The 16,752-nt window shown below is 39.8% G+C and overlaps 4 protein-coding genes across 5 annotated transcripts; 2 read left to right on the top strand and 2 right to left on the bottom strand.

Moving 5' to 3' along the window:
- The first annotated feature begins 1,715 nt into the window (after positions 1 to 1,715).
- On the top strand, positions 1,716 to 4,058 carry LOC110852315 (alpha-L-fucosidase). The gene is made up of 7 exons (XM_022100351.2): positions 1,716 to 2,450; positions 2,529 to 2,689; positions 2,764 to 2,965; positions 3,040 to 3,159; positions 3,226 to 3,246; positions 3,316 to 3,478; positions 3,555 to 4,058. Exons 1-7 carry the CDS (start codon positions 1,820 to 1,822, stop codon positions 3,802 to 3,804), a joined length of 1,548 nt encoding a protein of 515 aa, XP_021956043.1. The 5' UTR covers positions 1,716 to 1,819; the 3' UTR covers positions 3,805 to 4,058.
- Positions 4,059 to 7,484: 3,426 nt separating this feature from the next.
- Positions 7,485 to 9,160, bottom strand: LOC110852316 (elongation factor Ts, mitochondrial). Its single transcript, XM_022100352.2, has 5 exons — positions 9,019 to 9,160; positions 8,689 to 8,958; positions 8,346 to 8,600; positions 7,927 to 8,251; positions 7,485 to 7,856 (listed from the first exon to the last, which is right to left on the bottom strand). Exons 2-5 carry the CDS (start codon positions 8,938 to 8,940, stop codon positions 7,552 to 7,554), a joined length of 1,137 nt encoding a protein of 378 aa, XP_021956044.1. The 5' UTR covers positions 8,941 to 8,958; positions 9,019 to 9,160; the 3' UTR covers positions 7,485 to 7,551.
- A 499-nt stretch (positions 9,161 to 9,659) lies between these two features.
- LOC110851704 (eukaryotic translation initiation factor 2-alpha kinase 3) lies at positions 9,660 to 14,851 on the top strand. Of its 2 annotated transcripts, none has more exons than XM_022099583.2 (13): positions 9,660 to 10,025; positions 10,096 to 10,319; positions 10,428 to 10,889; positions 10,984 to 11,293; positions 11,363 to 11,832; positions 11,934 to 12,238; positions 12,326 to 12,397; positions 12,464 to 12,535; positions 12,608 to 13,052; positions 13,138 to 13,403; positions 13,474 to 13,687; positions 13,753 to 13,917; positions 13,997 to 14,851. In XM_022099583.2, exons 1-13 carry the CDS (start codon positions 9,689 to 9,691, stop codon positions 14,333 to 14,335), a joined length of 3,681 nt encoding a protein of 1,226 aa, XP_021955275.1. In that variant the 5' UTR covers positions 9,660 to 9,688; the 3' UTR covers positions 14,336 to 14,851. The 2 variants fall into 2 exon arrangements, with proteins under 2 accessions (XP_021955275.1, XP_021955273.1); XM_022099581.2 differs by having other exon boundaries at positions 11,931 to 12,238.
- Positions 14,770 to 16,618, bottom strand: LOC110851706. Its single transcript, XM_022099584.2, has 4 exons — positions 16,488 to 16,618; positions 16,139 to 16,424; positions 15,245 to 15,805; positions 14,770 to 15,162 (listed from the first exon to the last, which is right to left on the bottom strand). Exons 2-4 carry the CDS (start codon positions 16,412 to 16,414, stop codon positions 14,938 to 14,940), a joined length of 1,062 nt encoding a protein of 353 aa, XP_021955276.1. The 5' UTR covers positions 16,415 to 16,424; positions 16,488 to 16,618; the 3' UTR covers positions 14,770 to 14,937.
- Between the last annotated feature and the right edge of the window lie 134 nt (positions 16,619 to 16,752).

Genomic DNA, 16,752 nt, shown 5'->3' with positions numbered 1-16,752 from the left:
CTTCACAAATTGCAACCAATTGAATCAAATTGGCAATTCTATTTAATTTAATCAATGCTGTTTAGCATCTGTAGCTACTCGATGGAATATTGCTAACCATATTTTGATGTTTTGGTTATCACGACCATAATAAGAGCCCACCGTCGTGGTGGAAGTTGCATGCCATTGCTCCATCAATCCCCACGACATTAGTGTCATGATCATGATGACGACACACAAGTTCATCAGCATCAATAACAAATATCCATGCGAATGAAAATTGAAAACATAAAAATCAGTAAAGGGATCAGGTTCCTAAATATCTGTATTTAAGGAATAGTATAATGAGGAGGTTTTTTCCATTTTTATTTGCATATTTTCATTAATGGTGACGATGATTCATTAATTTAGAACTAAATCAGTTAACCAAAAATATCACAAGGAATCAATACTCTGTACATTGGTATATATTCAGCAGCGATGGTGCATGGTGAGTCGAGTAGCATGATTATCGCCGATTATCTTTTGACTTGTATATTGTAAAGTGAAACCAAAAATTTATCACGAATCTTGACACGAACAACAACAACGCAACGCTCCAAAATTCTTGGATCAAGATTAAATTTGAGATCGAGCAAGATTCATGTATGATGAAGGTTGATCGTGTTACAATGAATTGGCGTTGGTGTTGAATTGTTGAATTCAGGTGTAAGTTCATGTTCCCTAATAAACACCACTTGGTTCAAGAAGGAGTAAAATCAGATATGCAGTTATAATTCGAGCTTCGGCATATCCATACCACATACACATTTTTATATTAGTATCCAAAAGAAGTACTAAAACTGTGTGATTTCGTTTACATGTTACTTCCATATTCTTGAAATGAGTGGATTTCAATCAGTTTGCATAATTACAGACAAAAAGAAATAACAAAACTGATCTATTTTACTCCAGATTGCGTCAACTGATACAATTTCGAGAAGAAACATGATGAGATAAACTTTTCATAAACTTTCACTGCACATTTACTTTTACATATGCATCTCTCGAGGAAACACGCATGAAGAAGTTCCACTTCTACAGAGGTGAATCGTATGCGTAGTGTACTACAATTGGCTGCAGGCCTTCGTGAAGTTGTTGGCCTGGCGATGCTACCATTTTAAATAATTACTAATCACTTGACACATGTCAATCAATTTCATTGGAGTTTATGCGACCACTCCTAACTTGATTTTTTAACCGTTCTTCCCTTGAATAATGGGGAGTCAAACATAATTAGCGCTGAACTAAGGATCACTCCACATTTTTGGGGTTGCAGCCGTTTCCATCCATGTAATTTCGATTGGCATGGTTCAACTCGACCAATCCATGCACATACCAACACACCAAATTATTATCCGTCCGTCTCAAGAGGCTCCTCTTCTTGAGAATTAATAACAAAGATTCCTCTCCACAAAAACGCATTGAATGAACCATTTTATTCACAAGTGGATAACATGGGATACATATCTACGTATTATGACTCCATTGTTTTTGACGATGTTTATACATTTTCATAACTATATTTATTACTAAGCTCGATATATTTAAAACATATGAAATGAAATGCTATATATAAGCTCGTTATGTACATAATTGAGAATTTTCTTGACACATCGACATGGATGGACTAATGCATACGTATGCACATGCATATGCTATTAATATCATGCCTATATATTTCTCGCTAACTTGTCAACCTCACCAACGGTAATGATTCTTAGTAATAAAATAATGTGACCATCTTCGCCATAATAATTTTTATTGGTTCATTTATTATTTTTACTAACTCTCTTTCGCTATGAAATATTTTCGAAAATTCAGTGCCAGTCAAACTTCATGTTTCACAGTTTTATCCTTGATCTTGGCATTCTCGTATCCAGTTGATGGCGATGGAACATTTCAATCTTACAACTCGAAAGAGAGGAAAAGATTTGAAGCTTCGTCAATTTCAAATATTCGGCATTTAAATGAAATTGAGGACGATACGGAAGAAGTAAAAGTGTCAACAGCTCGTAATAATTTCCATACTACAAAATCTGGACCTTATTTTCCAAACTGGCCGAGTTTAGATTCTAGATTACTTCCAAAATGGTATGATGAGAGCAAAATCGGGATATTTATTCACTGGGGAGTATTCTCAGCTCTGGGATTTAATGGTGCGTGGTTCTGGGAATGCTGGAGAGAAGGTCACAAAGATTGCGTAGACTTTGCAAAGAAGAATTTCAAACCAAATTTTACCTATCAAGAAATTGCTCCAGAATTTACTGCAGAATTTTTCAATTCCTCCGATTGGGCTGATCTTTTCAGGAGATCGGGCGCTCGATATGTCGTACTAACAACAAAGCACCACGAAGGGTTTACCTTGTGGCCATCCAAGACGGCCTTTGGCTGGAATGCCAACGACGTAGGACCTCACAGAGACCTTGTCGGTTAGTAAAAGAAAGTCAATAGAATTTGCATTCAGTGTCATAGTACATCATATTTACATATGTACATTCCATGAGCAGGAGAACTATCACGTGCAATTCGGAACCATTCTTCCCTACGTTTTGGAGTGTACCATTCCTTGTACGAGTGGTACAATCCTCTGTACCTCGATGATAAACAGAATAATTTCAAAACGAATCAATTTGTGAGATTCAAGACTATGCCTGAGCTGTATGAACTGGTAACATGCAGAATTAACGAATTAGGCTGCATATGCGTACATGCACACTGCTGTTTCAATTTCACTTTTCGAAGGTGGAGACTTATCAGCCCGACGTGGTGTGGTCAGACGGGGATTGGGAAGCTCCTGACACGTATTGGAACTCGACAGAGTTTTTGGCATGGTTATACAACGACAGCCCCGTTAAAGAAACCGTAGTGACAAATGACAGATGGGGGTTAGGCACAATGTGCAAACACGGTGGTTTCAACACTTGTGCAGATCGCTACAACCCGGGTGAGGAATACGCTACGACAATGTAAATATTTGACACCAGAAATTGTTTCAGAGTCATAATTTCATGCATTCAGGCGTGCTTCAACCAAAAAAGTGGGAAAATTGCATGACTTTGGACAAATATGCGTGGTCATTTCGAAAAAACACAAATTTCGAGGATTATCTAACTCCAGAAGAGTTGATAACTACAATAGGTATTTATTTATTTATTTACATATTTACATAGTTTAAAATATTTAGTTGTTTTAAAATTTGAATAGTTGAGACTGTTTCATGCGGAGGTAAATAAATTGATACATTCATTTATTTCAGTCGTTTAGTTTATTAGTACGTATCAAAATGATTTGCAGGCAACATTCTTGTAAACGTGGGTCCCACCAAAGAAGGAATGATTGCTCCAATTCAACAAGAACGGTTGTTGCAAATGGGAGAGTGGTTGGGTCTGCATGGAGAAGCCATTTACTCCACAGTGCCGTGGACATTCCAGAATGACACCGCTACTGCAAATGTTTGGTATGGAGTTTTTCAAATGCATAATGCATATTCATACTACAGACAGGGCACAATTTTCGCGTAATATTTTGCACAGGTACACGGCAAACCCGCACATGTCTCGGGTATACGCCATTATGACAAAATGGCCTGAAAATTGCGAGAGGACGATTATCCTTGGAGCTGTGGATGGAAAAAGGGTTTCAGTAGTAACAATGTTGGGTGGTTATAAGGATCACCTTAAATTTGAAGATTTAGGAGATAAATCCGGAGTCCGTGTCGAATTACCGGCCCCTGATGAAATTAAGTCAAAATGGGCTTGGGTAATTGTGTTGCAAATGGTGTAATACTTATAATTTAATGAATTATTCTGAAAAATTACCGTCTTCAAAGCCAACCAGGACATTATTTTTACCAAACTCAGAATCTCACGGGTTCTGAGTTTAATCTAAGGATTTTCACTTGCCTTCGTTTGCTCTTCAAAGTTATGTAAGAACCAGCGGAAAAAATATAGCCCAGCAGAATTGTATTTTTTGAAATAGTTCATTCTGTAAAAATAGAGCTTGCCAATGACAGTTACATAAATGTAGTTTAAATAAAATACTTGGCGTGGGTATTGTTATTTAAGTACATAAACTCGTTTGTTATGGATAACAGGTTGCATGTGCTGAGTCAATACGCACGAAATTGAGTTAAAAAGTTTTCTATTGAACATATTTACATAAACATTTCTCAAGCACTTGAACGCTGCATTTTAATGTTATGTACATTACAGTTTCACCTGTATGGAAACTTTTATGGTAATGATGAGTACGACAGAATTGGCGATTTGACGTTATTTATATGTTCACCTTATGTAGCCACTCCTTGTCGTAATCATTCCAAATACACGACATTTCCAGCCAATATACGACATGTCAAGAGCTGCATTGTGCTTGTGTACACATAAATCTCTCGTTACAACCATGGCGCTGTGGCCTTTCCTCTTCAAAGTGTTTGAATTTTGTACAATTCAATTAATTCAACAATATTCTAATAGTTCAGTGCTCAAATCCACTGAGATCATGATGGACTTGGCAGAAATTGACGAGTTTGCACAGGTTAATAGTGGCTTGACAATATCATCAATTGGCAACAACGCTCTTGGTGGCTCTCATGGTCTTAGTCGATATTCCGACTCTTGTTTGACAAAGTTAATTGTTCTTCTGAACTTTAATGATGCACTTAAATCCTTGGCAAAAGCTGAAAATCTCAAAGAGAATCCTCGTTACGTGCTTCTTTTACTGAGGATGGAATCTCTGAATCACTCCACGACACCCATCAACGTTGAAGCTTTCATGAGAATACAAACAGAAAGCGTTTATTTCATTGCGAATTTGGAAATTAATATTACCTTGTCAAATACAACGTTTTCATTAGAAATCCACCAAGTTTGTTTTTATTGTGATCCATTTTTACTGAAGGTGCAACAGCCGTATAGCTCAATCCGTCTCAACCTTCCTCATAGTAATAAATGGAATCTAAGAAAAATGATAATTGATTCTCCAGGATTTCCATTTGTTTACCATTTTCTTCATCCTCCACATGAATGTCACCATCTTGGTGACAAGTTTAAAGGAGAAGAACGTTTTTGTACGATTTTAACCATTAGTCAACACATGAACTTTACGCCACAGGAAACGCAGGGAAAATCTCAATTTGGTTGGAAAATTCATAGTGCCCAGTTCACCTCTCTCCTCAATAATAAACGAGAAAACGAACAGTTTTCTTGGTTGGCCAATGGACAAATAGTGGAGCCATTTACGTTTCTCATCGTCATGACCGTGGACAATTTTAATCTCGCCTCGGTCGACGAAATTACTAAACCATTCGACATCTCCACATGGACTTTGTTTTGCAGCTGCGTCCTCATACTTTCGCTCCTCTTCAATCTGCTCGTAGTTGCAAACAAGAAATCATCATTTGACGCCGAAATTTTTTTTGTAATTTTTGGCAGCGTTCTGGAGCAAAGTCCTTCAGTTTTCATGACCAAAGCGAGCACCAATACCAACGCCGTCAGGTTGATTGTGATTGCGTGGCTTCTCATGTGCGTTGTGATGAGTGGAGGATTCAAGGGCACGTTTTTCTCCTTTATGACGAAACAATCTACTCCCAAAGTTCCGACAACTTTTCAGGATTTGATGGCAACGTCAGAATTTTCAGGGGTGGCCGTCGATTTTACTTTCAAGCAGGATTACAAAAGTTACACATTTGTTCTGGACGATGTAGTTTTAGAGTATAAATTGGCCACGAGAAATGTGTCCACCACAATTAATAACAATACGGCTGGCTTGGAATTTTTAAAAAAGACGCAATTGTATCAAAAACTTTTACAATCCACGACGTTTCTTGGAGGGCTCAGCTACAGTAAAATACGTGCCATTCACGAATTGAGGCTGCAAATTCCTAAAAATTTTACTAAGGCTTCTACCCCCTTCTCAATCCCCAAGAACTTTGCATTCATTAGCACTCCGTCCGGGATTAGTCACTTTACGAAAGTGATGGATGGTTATCATCACCACGCTTATCCTCCAAGAAGTTTGATCTTCACACCAAACCTCGAAAATCTACTCATGTACCGCACCATGTTTGTAGTTTCGAGGTCATTCTTCTCGCAGCAGTTTACCAAGACATTCGAGGCCTTGGCGGAGTCAGGAATCAGACGCGTGTGGGAAAAGTATCGGAAGGTGACCTACAGTAATTGGGACCGCTCCTTACTCGCCTGCTACTTGCAGCACAGCCACCTCATTTTCCGCTACGTGGCTGCTAGTGCGCCGGAGGTGGTGGCAACTTGCGCCAAGTACTTTGTCCCCAAGACGAGGAACGAGGCGATTCGAGCGGCGGAGGATGTGCTGGGAGGAGAAGAAAGTCGAGGAGAGAAACAACACCCACTAAAAGTTGACAACTTTGTCCTCGTCTTGAAAATCTTTGCAGTCGGCCTTAGCATGGCTGGTGCCGTTTTTATCCTGGAAGTTGTTCGCTATTATCAAAAACGCCTCAACTCGAGTACGAGACTGGAATACATTTCATGATTAATTTATCATCAAACCTTAAACAAAGAGACGAAGACATGTTTCTATTTTAATAATTGTATTCTTGCAATTTTTTGTAAACAAGAACCGATGTATAAAATTCGTCATCCCATGAAATAAAATTCGTACAAAATACAAATATGATAAAAATAGGGTAATTATTGCTTTTAGAAGCCAGTATCTCTGAAATACATAAATAAATTATATCTGAATTTCGTATGTGCAGCTTACTTCTAACTTTATACTTTACCAATTTTATACCCTAACTAGCTATTTATTTTATCTTCAATAATTATTGTTGCGTGGTTGTCCAGTTTCCCTCCATTTCCACATTCATCAAGAATTTGTTTCATATAACGTCGACGTAAATTCAGAGTTCTTCACGCAAGAATCCCTGTTGAGATATTGGAAATCGTCGATTTCTGGTGGCTCACTTTAGTGCCACGCAGTTCTGGGCGTTCATGCTCTTCAAGGGATATTATTTCCTGTGCGTACTATAATATATTTTTGGCTTTACATATTAGACCCATAATGTGGAAAATACTTGATCCTTAATTTTATTAAAAACTTTCTTAGGCAAAACGGAATCTCCAGTATTGATTCAGGAGCCTAATCCACATGGTAGTGTTACTGAAAGGAGGATTTGTGAAAAATCACGGCCCTTGTATCGTTTGATTGGTTCTGGTCCAACATTCAGACAATGCCAGAGTGGCCAGACAAGAGCGACGAAAAATTCGACTTTTAAAGTAGAAGTACCTGGATAATCTATGTGTTCCTTGTATTATTGTTGCAAAATGTTCCTAAAGTTGACAACGTGAAAAAGCTGGTACCAGGAGAATACCACTTGAAAAGCTGTCCTTCGTTTTTTGCGATACTGTTATACGGAGCTTTGAGGCCAAGAAAGCATCAATACTGATTACTGGAGAAAATGAATCTCATCTGTATATCTGCCCTTGTTTGTTGTAACCAAATATTATGTTAATTTATTTATAATTCAAGCCTAATTCTTATTCTATATAGTTTTCATTGACTTTCCACATTTTCACCACATTCAAAACGAACAAATTCAACAATTTCGACAGAATTTTGAATAAGAAACTCTCGGACAGTGAAGCCAGGATCGAGAAGGAATTCTTGGTTGAGAAGAATTCTCTCATCGTCAACTTCTGGCTCACTTCTGGTTGGCATTGAGGAGAGGACATCTAACTCGTCAACTACATCTTGATCCTCTGCAGGACTGGGTGGTGATGTCAATTTCTGAGGTTCTTCAACGGGTTTCCTTTTTGGAGGGGGTTCGTCCATAGACCCAATTTCTAGAGGATTCATTCCTGTTCACGAAACAAACTCATTATGCTTCATTTTCCATACAAATTGCAAGTCAATGAAATATCTGCTCACCTACAACGTGTTGGCAAAGCTGTCTCCCGATTTCTGCCACTCTTGCAGAATTTTTTGCTACATCTGGCTTCAGTACTTTATACGCAACAACAGCTCCAAACTTTCCAAACTGAACAAGTCTTTGCTTCTCGGCTTCTGGAGATGCTGGGTGGGTATATCCAGACAGCACTATGGATTCTCCAGCTTGTAAGGAAAGTCCTCTTCTTGGTCGGATATTTTCACCAATGTCGCCGATTGTCAGTGCGATCTCGTCTTTTATTAAGTGCTGTTCTTGTCTTTCTCCACGGATGGGAATATTGCATAGTTCATCGTGATTTAGAGGATGCTACATAACATAATGGTACAGAATGCAAGAATTAACTTGCTGGCGTTGCACTTTGTATAGTTAAAAACAAGAAACAAGGTCATATTTGTCCTACCTTAAAGATGTTGGATGAAGAATTATTATTAGCTTCTTGAGATACCACAAAACAAGCTTGTGTCACTTTCTGTACCAAAGCTTGAAATTTTTTATTCCTTGCAACGAAATCCGTTTCGCAATTCATCTCCAACATGACCGCATTCTGTGGGGACGCCAAGATTGAGATTAAACCCTGCGCTGTCGCTCTACCCTGAAGTTTTGAAGCTTTCTCCCATCCATGAGTTTGAGCTTCTGCTCTCAGCCATTTCTCTGCCTGAAAGAGTACAATTTTCGTGCTGTCAAATTAAATTACAACTAAAAAGCTATTACTCTTCAGTAATTGTAAATTGTCCTCCCCTTACCGCTTTGAGATCATTATTATGCTTCTCCAGAGCTTCTTTACATTTTGAAAAGGAGTACCCCGTACTTTTCCTTAGTTTTGCTAAACCACTCTTTTCCACCGACAAAGGGGATGCTGCTGATGCTGCCATTCTTGAAGTGCCGTGAAATTGACGACAACATTTGCTCCCACGTCCACCAAATAAAAGCCTGCTTTGTGGCGTAATGATGGAAGATATTATTGACGATGACAGCAACATCGGACTTCGACTCATCTTCACTGTCCACTTGTCCTAATATCCGTACACAAAATTCATACAATGAATGATAAATGTCAACTTCTAAAGACTTACAGGAAATATGTGACCGGTTTTTCCCCGATATTGGATGTGGTTGCATCACACGCACATGTGAGACGAGGTTGGGCATAGCAGAGTGAGAATTGAAGGATTTTGGCGGAGATGAGCGAGTCGCCAATCGTATGTTGTACACGTCGGATGCGTCTCACTTCGTCCCTTCCAATGCGGATTCAAACTCATTTTGCCCATTTCTTCATCACGATTCGTCATCATCAGCCTGAGCTCGCTGCGAATAACGAAAGCCACCAAAACAATTACGTTTTCCTTACTTTACCAGCAGCAACGCACCACCTGTGGATTTTGTAATTTTTCAACTATTATTATGCGATCTCACTATTAGTTTGGTTAGTTTTTGCCCATATTTTGTGACTTTCTTACGGAACAGTGAGTATAATAAGCGTCCAGTGGTTGCAGTTCCACAAGTCTTTGTCTCTGCAGTATTTATTATTGTAGGGACTAGGGAGTTTGAAAATGTTGCGACAAATTGTTTGATGTTAGGATTATTTAAGGTTAAAAATAATTAATAAACTGTCACCCATTTAGTCAGTTTCGTTAGCCGAGTTATGTTACTGAGAGCCGATGTGAGTAAAATGAAGCATTGATCTCGAAGCTTCTCTGTTCCAATCCTTACCTTATACAGTCGTAGGCTTCTCTTCCTTACGATATGAACTACGGACGTGCTCTTTTGTACGGACTCGTGTTCACCACTTTGATATCCAGCTCTGCCTCGACGAGAGAGGAGGAGAAGAGAGCCGTCGTTGATAAGCAACCGCAAGAACAAGGTCAACAACAACAACAACAGGGAAGAACTGGAGTGGACCTCAACAGTCATAAAGTCGGACAGGAAGACGAGAAACCAATGCCAAAAGTACGAATTGTAACAGATGCATCCGGCGGGGACGATAAAATAGACAACAGCAAAAGTAGCAAACCCTTCAAACAGCTACCATCATGTAATAGTCAACAACACAAGAAGCAGATACCCGATAGTAAACAACAAGGTATATTAAAATATAATGTTCATTAATATTTATTTATGGGTTAACAATATGTGCACTTCTTATTACACAGAGGAAGTAAATTATGGTGGGGTGGACTCTCTCGAGGACAGAGAAACTAACGATCGTCCACTCATCGCTACCGGTAGTGCAGGGACAAGCAATAACTTATCCTCAGCTCGCCATTTCCTAGTCAGCACTTTAGATGGCAAATTGACATTGTTGGATCAAACTGGGAAGGAAGTGTGGTCCCTTTACACTGGAGAATTATTCTCCTCTACAATTTCGTCACTTCAGGTAGTACATATGACGCAATATGCATAATGTGGTCACCAACCACCACGGACGCTACTTTATACTTTATCTATTAGATAATTCATCCCGATTATTTTGTGCTGATTGTAGTTGAGCGAGAATGGAAAATGGGTCAATTTGATTCCATCCCTCACTGGGGGTCTTTACAAGTACGACGAAGAAAGCCTTCTGCCCATGCCCATGAATGTTGACACTCTGCTCCACAAATCATTCAAGCTTTCCAACGACGTCGTCATCAATGGTGGGAAGGAGCTCCGAACTTTGGGCATTGACTTGAAAACTGGGAGGCTTCGTTATGATTGTGGTATGGCTGGATGCGTCAACCATCAATCCAATGAGTTGGAAGAGGCAGGTGCGGAGGAACCTGTGACCTTGGTTGTAAAGAAGCAATTGCAGACGGTTCGAGCTGTTGATACCCAGAGTGGGACGGAAAAATGGAACTTTAGCGTTGGCACGAACGAAATGGGACTCACTGGTGTTGTAGATGGCTGCATGTCCGAGGAAGACGACGGAGATCATTCCATCCCACGTGGAGCTCTTGGTTTTGTAAAGGTCTGCTTGAATTAATTTAATTAGTTTATCTTGTTCTTTTATCAGTTCTTTCGTTGAAGAAGTACTAATTGAATTCCAATTTAATAATGTTCAGGTTGTGATACCCGAAGGCAGACTTTTAAGTGCAGACCCTTTAAGTAAAACAGTTTGGGACAAGAAATTTACAAGTCCCATAGCTCAAGCTTGGGTTGTAGAACAGGGGCGTCTTACATATGTGGACCCCGTCCAAAACACTCCACTAAAAGAAGGATCCCTCGCAATCTATGTGGGCAGGCACAATCATCAGTTTTATGTCCAAGAAAGTAGAGCAGTTTCTCAAAAGTTGGAAAAACTGATGGGTTACCCCATGGCGGCCGCGTTGGATGTAAATAAACCTCTCAAAATTTCTTGGAAGCCATCCTACAGTTAGTCTTTAAGATCTTTTAATTTAAGCTGTTTCACATGTAAATTTAATTTATAATTTACTTATTTAGTGATCAGTGAAGACTTGTCCGACTCGGAAGATAGTGGTGATGATGATACGGGAACAGCTTTGACCACGCTCAATGGAATTCGTCCCACAATGCGTCCATTTTATGTGTTGGAACACGATGAGATTAGCAGTGACAGTTTGGAGTTTGTCGACGCGTCTACCACCACGCCAACTCCACCCAGAAAGGACCATGCAACTACCACCGATTCTTCAGATGATGATGAAGAGAAATTGGAAGGAGATTCAATTTTCGACAGATTTGACTTTGGAGGGGAAGATGGTCCAATTACCGTTATCAATCAAGTTTTTATCGCGTCTTTGTGGGTGTGGTGGAAAGAAGTGCTTGGCATCAGCCTGCTGACGGCTGTTTTACTAAATATCATTCTGATGAGACCACTGATGCGTGCAGTACGAGTGCAGACCATCCGGGATATAATTAGATACCTTCGAGAGTTTGTGAACAAAGATCAGGTACACAATCTTATTCGTTTATTTTGTCCAGAACATATTTGTTCTTCAGGTTAACTCTGCAATGGATTTGAACGGATTTTAATTTATTAATTGCCTAGCAGGAGGGGCAATTGGTGCCTTCTCCAAATCCAGAGTTGCTTCCACTCATGGGCTCGTCAGACTCTCCCATTTCAATGGAATCCATCATATCTCGACCCAGGACTATTTCAGACTCATTTACCAGTAGTTATGGTGGTGGGGGTGGGGTAGAATTTCCAGAGAAAGAGATTCCATATTTATCCCAATACTTGAGAGAGTTTGAACCTGTCCAGTGTCTCGGAAAAGGAGGGTTCGGAGTTGTGTACGAGGCAAAAAAGAAAATCGATGACAGGAACTATGCCGTCAAAAGAATTTCTCTTCCTAATCGGTAAGAAACCAAAAGCATTAACAATTAAGAACTTTGTATGATCTGCTATATAAGATATTTATTAAATCCGATGATTTGTATTTGTAGAGAAGAGGCTCGTGTGCGTGTTATGCGTGAAGTTAAAGCTCTCGCTCAATTAGATCATAGGCACATTGTTCGGTAAGAGTTTGTTACATGATAAATTGTGTAGTAGCCTAAACTATCATTATTATACGTTGGTTATAGATATTTCAATGCTTGGATCGAGCATCCACCAAATGGCTGGTTGGAAAAAAACGATCCGCTTTGGACAAATTGGTACATGATCAATTCATTTATTTTAGTATTAGATAAAATTAAATAAAGACAATCATAATTTCTGTAATCTAGTAACATTGGGTCAATGTCTCCCACTGCGGACGAACCTGTTTCAGATTTTCCAGTCAGTACTGGTGGTGGTGATAATTTAACACCTCATGGAGATAGACATGGTAGACGTCGTAGGTGCGCATTGAAACGAGATTTTGATGTGAGCGCCCCCCTTGTCGAAGAAGACTCGTTTATCGTGTTTGATGAAAACGTGGAAATTTCATCCAAGCAAGAGTTCCCTGAAATGAGTGAGGGATACGCTGAAGGACCGTTCCTTGAAATGCATTCACTCAAGCACGAGGGCGACACAACGATTGATATTAGCAGCGATTTGTCGACAAGTCATGGCGCTGGCGGGTTCTTTTGGAAAAAGCCTGACCATAACTCTGTCTCTTGGAATGAAATGTCGTCAATGGAATTTAGCAAACTAGACTCATTTTCTCGTCTAACAGTGTCCAAGAGTCGGGTACGGCAGAAAATATGCTTGTTTACTCGAGTAAATTCTTATTGCATTACATATATCCTTATGTGCTATCAATTCTTTGTGTCAGGTTGTGTTTGAATCAGAAGTTGGTGCTTGTGGTGATAATGCTGCTGCTCTTACTGATAATGACGACGTTGAAGTGGGTGAAGAAGCTCAAGAAATTGAAAGTGTTAGCGTTATGTACCTTTACATTCAACAAGAATTGTGTCAAAAGCGTACTTTGAGAGAATGGTTGCGAACAGAAACCACTAGAGAGCTCAGAACAGTTGTGAATTTTTTTAGTCAAATTGTTGCCGCTGTAGAGTATGTGCATTCGAAAAAATTGATCCACAGGTACAAATCTAGATATTTAAATGTAATCCATTCTACCACTAGAAGTAACCAATATTTATCATTTCTGCAGAGATTTGAAACCAAACAACATATTTCTATCTGGGAATTCTGAGGGAGAAGAGCATATCTTGAAAATTGGAGATTTCGGTCTGGCTACCACTGTGTTGGCGGACGTAAATCAAGGAATTTCGGAGGACAATGCGACAAAACATGGGGACAAGAATCATCCGGCAAATAATCTGACTGGCCAAGTGGGGACACAACTCTACATGAGTCCAGAACAGGTGAGTCAAATACTTGATACTTAATCATGTTGCATTGATTAGCCCTGTGGATAATTTTTATCTAGTTCAAAAGAAAACCATACGACTACAAAGTAGATATTTATTCTCTTGGACTTATATTTTTCGAACTAATCGTTCCATTTCATACCGAAATGGAGAGACATGATGTCCTCTACAAATTGAGAAAAGTCCAAATTCCTTCCTACTTCGAAGACTCGTACCCACAAGAGGTATTTAAATGTACTTTGAATTGTCCGTAAAAATTACAAGTAAAAATAATAATATTGTCATAAAATTTTATCCTCTCAGCATTCCTTGATCCTGCAAATGATCTCACACAATCCCAACCAACGTCCCGACGCTACATCAATCACCCAGTGGGTGAAAAATCATCTCAGAGAGGTCGAATCTTTTGACCTAGGAGGAGATGATGGAGCTGCAGACAAAGCTACCACGCATCGGTCTAACTCTTCCCCAGCAAATATTTCCTTATCTCGAAGTGGTTCCCTTAACTCTCCACAACCACCACCTTCTCCCAACGATTCTCAAATTCGGAATGATAACCTTTTCCTAAGAAAGCCTGGAGGGAGCGATGGAGACCAGCAACGCCAACGGTTTACAAAGTCACACTCGTTTACATCGCTCTAATGTGATACATATAAGCTATTCTATTATTTTTCGACTGTACTTATACACCAAATGTGAAAGATGACGGTTTAATATTTAATTTGTTACGAATAATGCCTTATAATAATAACATAAAGTCGGACTGCATGGTAGGCATATAAGCAATACAACAAACAGGCATCTTTTTTTCTGGCCTAGTTGTTTCCTCAAAAGTGAACTCCAGATTTGTGATATAAAAATAACTTAATAAGATAGCAAGTAGCATGCAAAACAAGCAGTATTTTTACGCGTTTCGCGATGTATGCAGCAGGTATTTCCTTACGCATTTACGAAATGTTATTGATAGTATGTAATTATTCCAATACGTTATATAAGTCATATTATTGAATCTTTTGTATTGTGATCGTATAGGTTTATGATCGTTCGTTCTGATTGTTTTTACGCATGACATTCCATTTTCATAATCATCGTGATTTATTTACATGTTCGCAATAAGGAAATATGTGATTTTGTAATAAAATATGATAAGTACATGTATTCACCCGTATTGAATTTTGATGCATCTTTTTTGTAAGAATTGGGTCTTTAGATAGATTTCATTTGGTAAAATTGTTTAGAATTTGTTAGTGTCCGACTTTGACCAAGCCAAAGAACGATTTTTCCGGCTTGTAAATAGAGAACCTATCAACTCCCAAATTTTTTATGACGATTCTGTCCCCACGTTGAAGCTCGGTAAGTCCTGCCGTGAAACATGAGTTGGACCCGTTCTGGGTGGTGCACTGTAAAAGTGGGGAGTCGTTCACGTCCACTACAAAACTGTTCTGCTGCTGCTCATCGTGATAATGAATCTGCAAGATAACATTATGGTGCCTGCATATTAGTACATAGTTCCAAGCAGCAGTAATTACATTGGCCATATGAAGCGGCTACCTGAGCGTAAATGTGAAAAATGCCTCCCTTCTGCACTGTCACGACGCCATCCTTGGAATCGAGAAGGAAATTTCCAGAATTCATCCATGATGCCGGTTTCCAAATTTGAAAAATCCCATTCGAATTTCGAAGACGTGGGTTGTCGCTGGACGTAAAGTTGGACACGTCCGCGACGAAATGACCCGCGACTGTTGACGTGGTCGTTTGCTTAGTGTCCATGTGGTCATTGTCCCTGCGATTGTAACGAATCACACGAGCCGATACTTGATCTGGTCCGTGACCCACACGCTGCACGGGAGGAATGTAAGTTTGGCCGGAAGTGGGGGCTGCCCTCGTTTGAACTGCTGCCTGCTGCGAGTAGTCAATTGGAGGTGACTGGTAGCCAACCTCTTCACTCTTTGGTGGGAGACGCTCGTACATTTCATGAACTCCCGAAGGACGCACATATCCCCCTTGACGTCCCTTCGTGAAGTACGTCTCGTCCTGCTCGTTCCGCACGATATGTTGGGATGGGCGGAGTGGATTGGCTTCACGTTTTTCACGGCGTGGTGGTTCCTTGGTCTGAAGGAAACGGATAAAAATCGAGGAAAAGTTTAAATAAATGGTATGCATTTAGTAGAATGGGCTCTCAACTCTTATGCAATCCATGAATAATAACAGTTGGCAGCCTTGATCTTGACATTATCATGGATTTTTTTAGATGCTGCATGTCTTATTCATCGCAGTCAATGTCAAGGTCGAAACGAAGGAGTTAAGTATGTGAAATTGAAGATGGATAAATACGCATTCTATGTTTCGCATCTCGTCTGGTCGTATTTTTCCAATGACCATGACTTTAACTGCACTAAATATGCAACCCTGATTTAGACAAGAAATAATTCTGCCTGAAATTACCTCTGAAACTGGATTGTCCATAAACTTGATTTCACCACCCATCAAATCGGAAACCTTGACTTGAAGGCCAAGCGCCTCCTTCAGGATGGATTCCGTCTCCAAAATCTCTAGCCGAGCTTCCAGTCGATTGATCTTGCTCTCGTATCGGACGGCGGACAGGGTCACCAGGAGGAGAAGTGAAGTCATGGCAAGAGCCCTGAGGATCGACCAACTACCGTCATCCCTGTGTCCCATGACGGGAGCGATGAGGACTTCCCTCATTTTTTCACCAGTCATAATAATCAATCTGTCGCAGAAGAACTTGAGTATATTTTTTAAGAAAAGCTGAATATCTTTACTTGTTTCTTACCTGAGAATGCGCTAATAAAGGTCGTCCTTCACTCGTGGAAGAAATGAATGAACTGAATTTTCCAGAGAGATTGACCCTCCATTTATGAGCTCGGATGTTATGATGATGATGTCCATGTGCGAGTGCTGAATTGCTGTGGGGTGCGGGTGAGGTCAGAGGTCGACACATGCGATATGCCACTATGGATGGAATATTCACGTACAAAATGCTTGGATCAAGGTTAACCCAACTTTCAGAAGCATCGGACATGCATAATCTTAGTTAT

Source organism: Folsomia candida, unplaced genomic scaffold (genome assembly GCF_002217175.1).
Source record: "Folsomia candida strain VU population unplaced genomic scaffold, ASM221717v1 Fcan01_Sc007, whole genome shotgun sequence".
Classification (NCBI taxonomy): domain Eukaryota; kingdom Metazoa; phylum Arthropoda; class Collembola; order Entomobryomorpha; family Isotomidae; genus Folsomia; species Folsomia candida.
This window is presented reverse-complemented; position numbering and strand designations above follow the sequence as displayed.

Bases quoted from the DNA above. Each gene is read 5' to 3' on its own strand.
- LOC110851706 (XM_022099584.2), bottom strand. From the start codon at position 16,414: ATGACTGGTGAAAAAATGAGGGAAGTCCTCATCGCTCCCGTCATGGGA. The intron at 15,806-16,138 runs GTAATTTCAGGC...CGTTTCCTTCAG, and splicing joins TGGACAATCCAGTTTCAGAG to ACCAAGGAACCACCACGCCG. The intron at 15,163-15,244 runs GTAGCCGCTTCA...GTTATCTTGCAG, and splicing joins TTTTTCACATTTACGCTCAG to ATTCATTATCACGATGAGCA.
- LOC110852316 (XM_022100352.2), bottom strand. From the start codon at position 8,940: ATGAGTCGAAGTCCGATGTTGCTGTCATCGTCAATAATATCTTCCATC. The intron at 8,601-8,688 runs GTAAGGGGAGGA...GTACTCTTTCAG, and splicing joins ATAATAATGATCTCAAAGCG to GCAGAGAAATGGCTGAGAGC. The intron at 7,857-7,926 runs GTGAGCAGATAT...TTTCGTGAACAG, and splicing joins GCTTTGCCAACACGTTGTAG to GAATGAATCCTCTAGAAATT.
- LOC110852315 (XM_022100351.2), top strand. From the start codon at position 1,820: ATGAAATATTTTCGAAAATTCAGTGCCAGTCAAACTTCATGTTTCACA. The intron at 2,451-2,528 runs GTTAGTAAAAGA...TTCCATGAGCAG, and splicing joins ACCTCACAGAGACCTTGTCG to GAGAACTATCACGTGCAATT. The intron at 3,160-3,225 runs GTATTTATTTAT...AAATTTGAATAG, and splicing joins AGAGTTGATAACTACAATAG to TTGAGACTGTTTCATGCGGA.
- LOC110851704 (XM_022099581.2), top strand. From the start codon at position 9,689: ATGAACTACGGACGTGCTCTTTTGTACGGACTCGTGTTCACCACTTTG. The intron at 10,890-10,983 runs GTCTGCTTGAAT...AATAATGTTCAG, and splicing joins GAGCTCTTGGTTTTGTAAAG to GTTGTGATACCCGAAGGCAG. The intron at 13,918-13,996 runs GTATTTAAATGT...TTATCCTCTCAG, and splicing joins AAGACTCGTACCCACAAGAG to CATTCCTTGATCCTGCAAAT.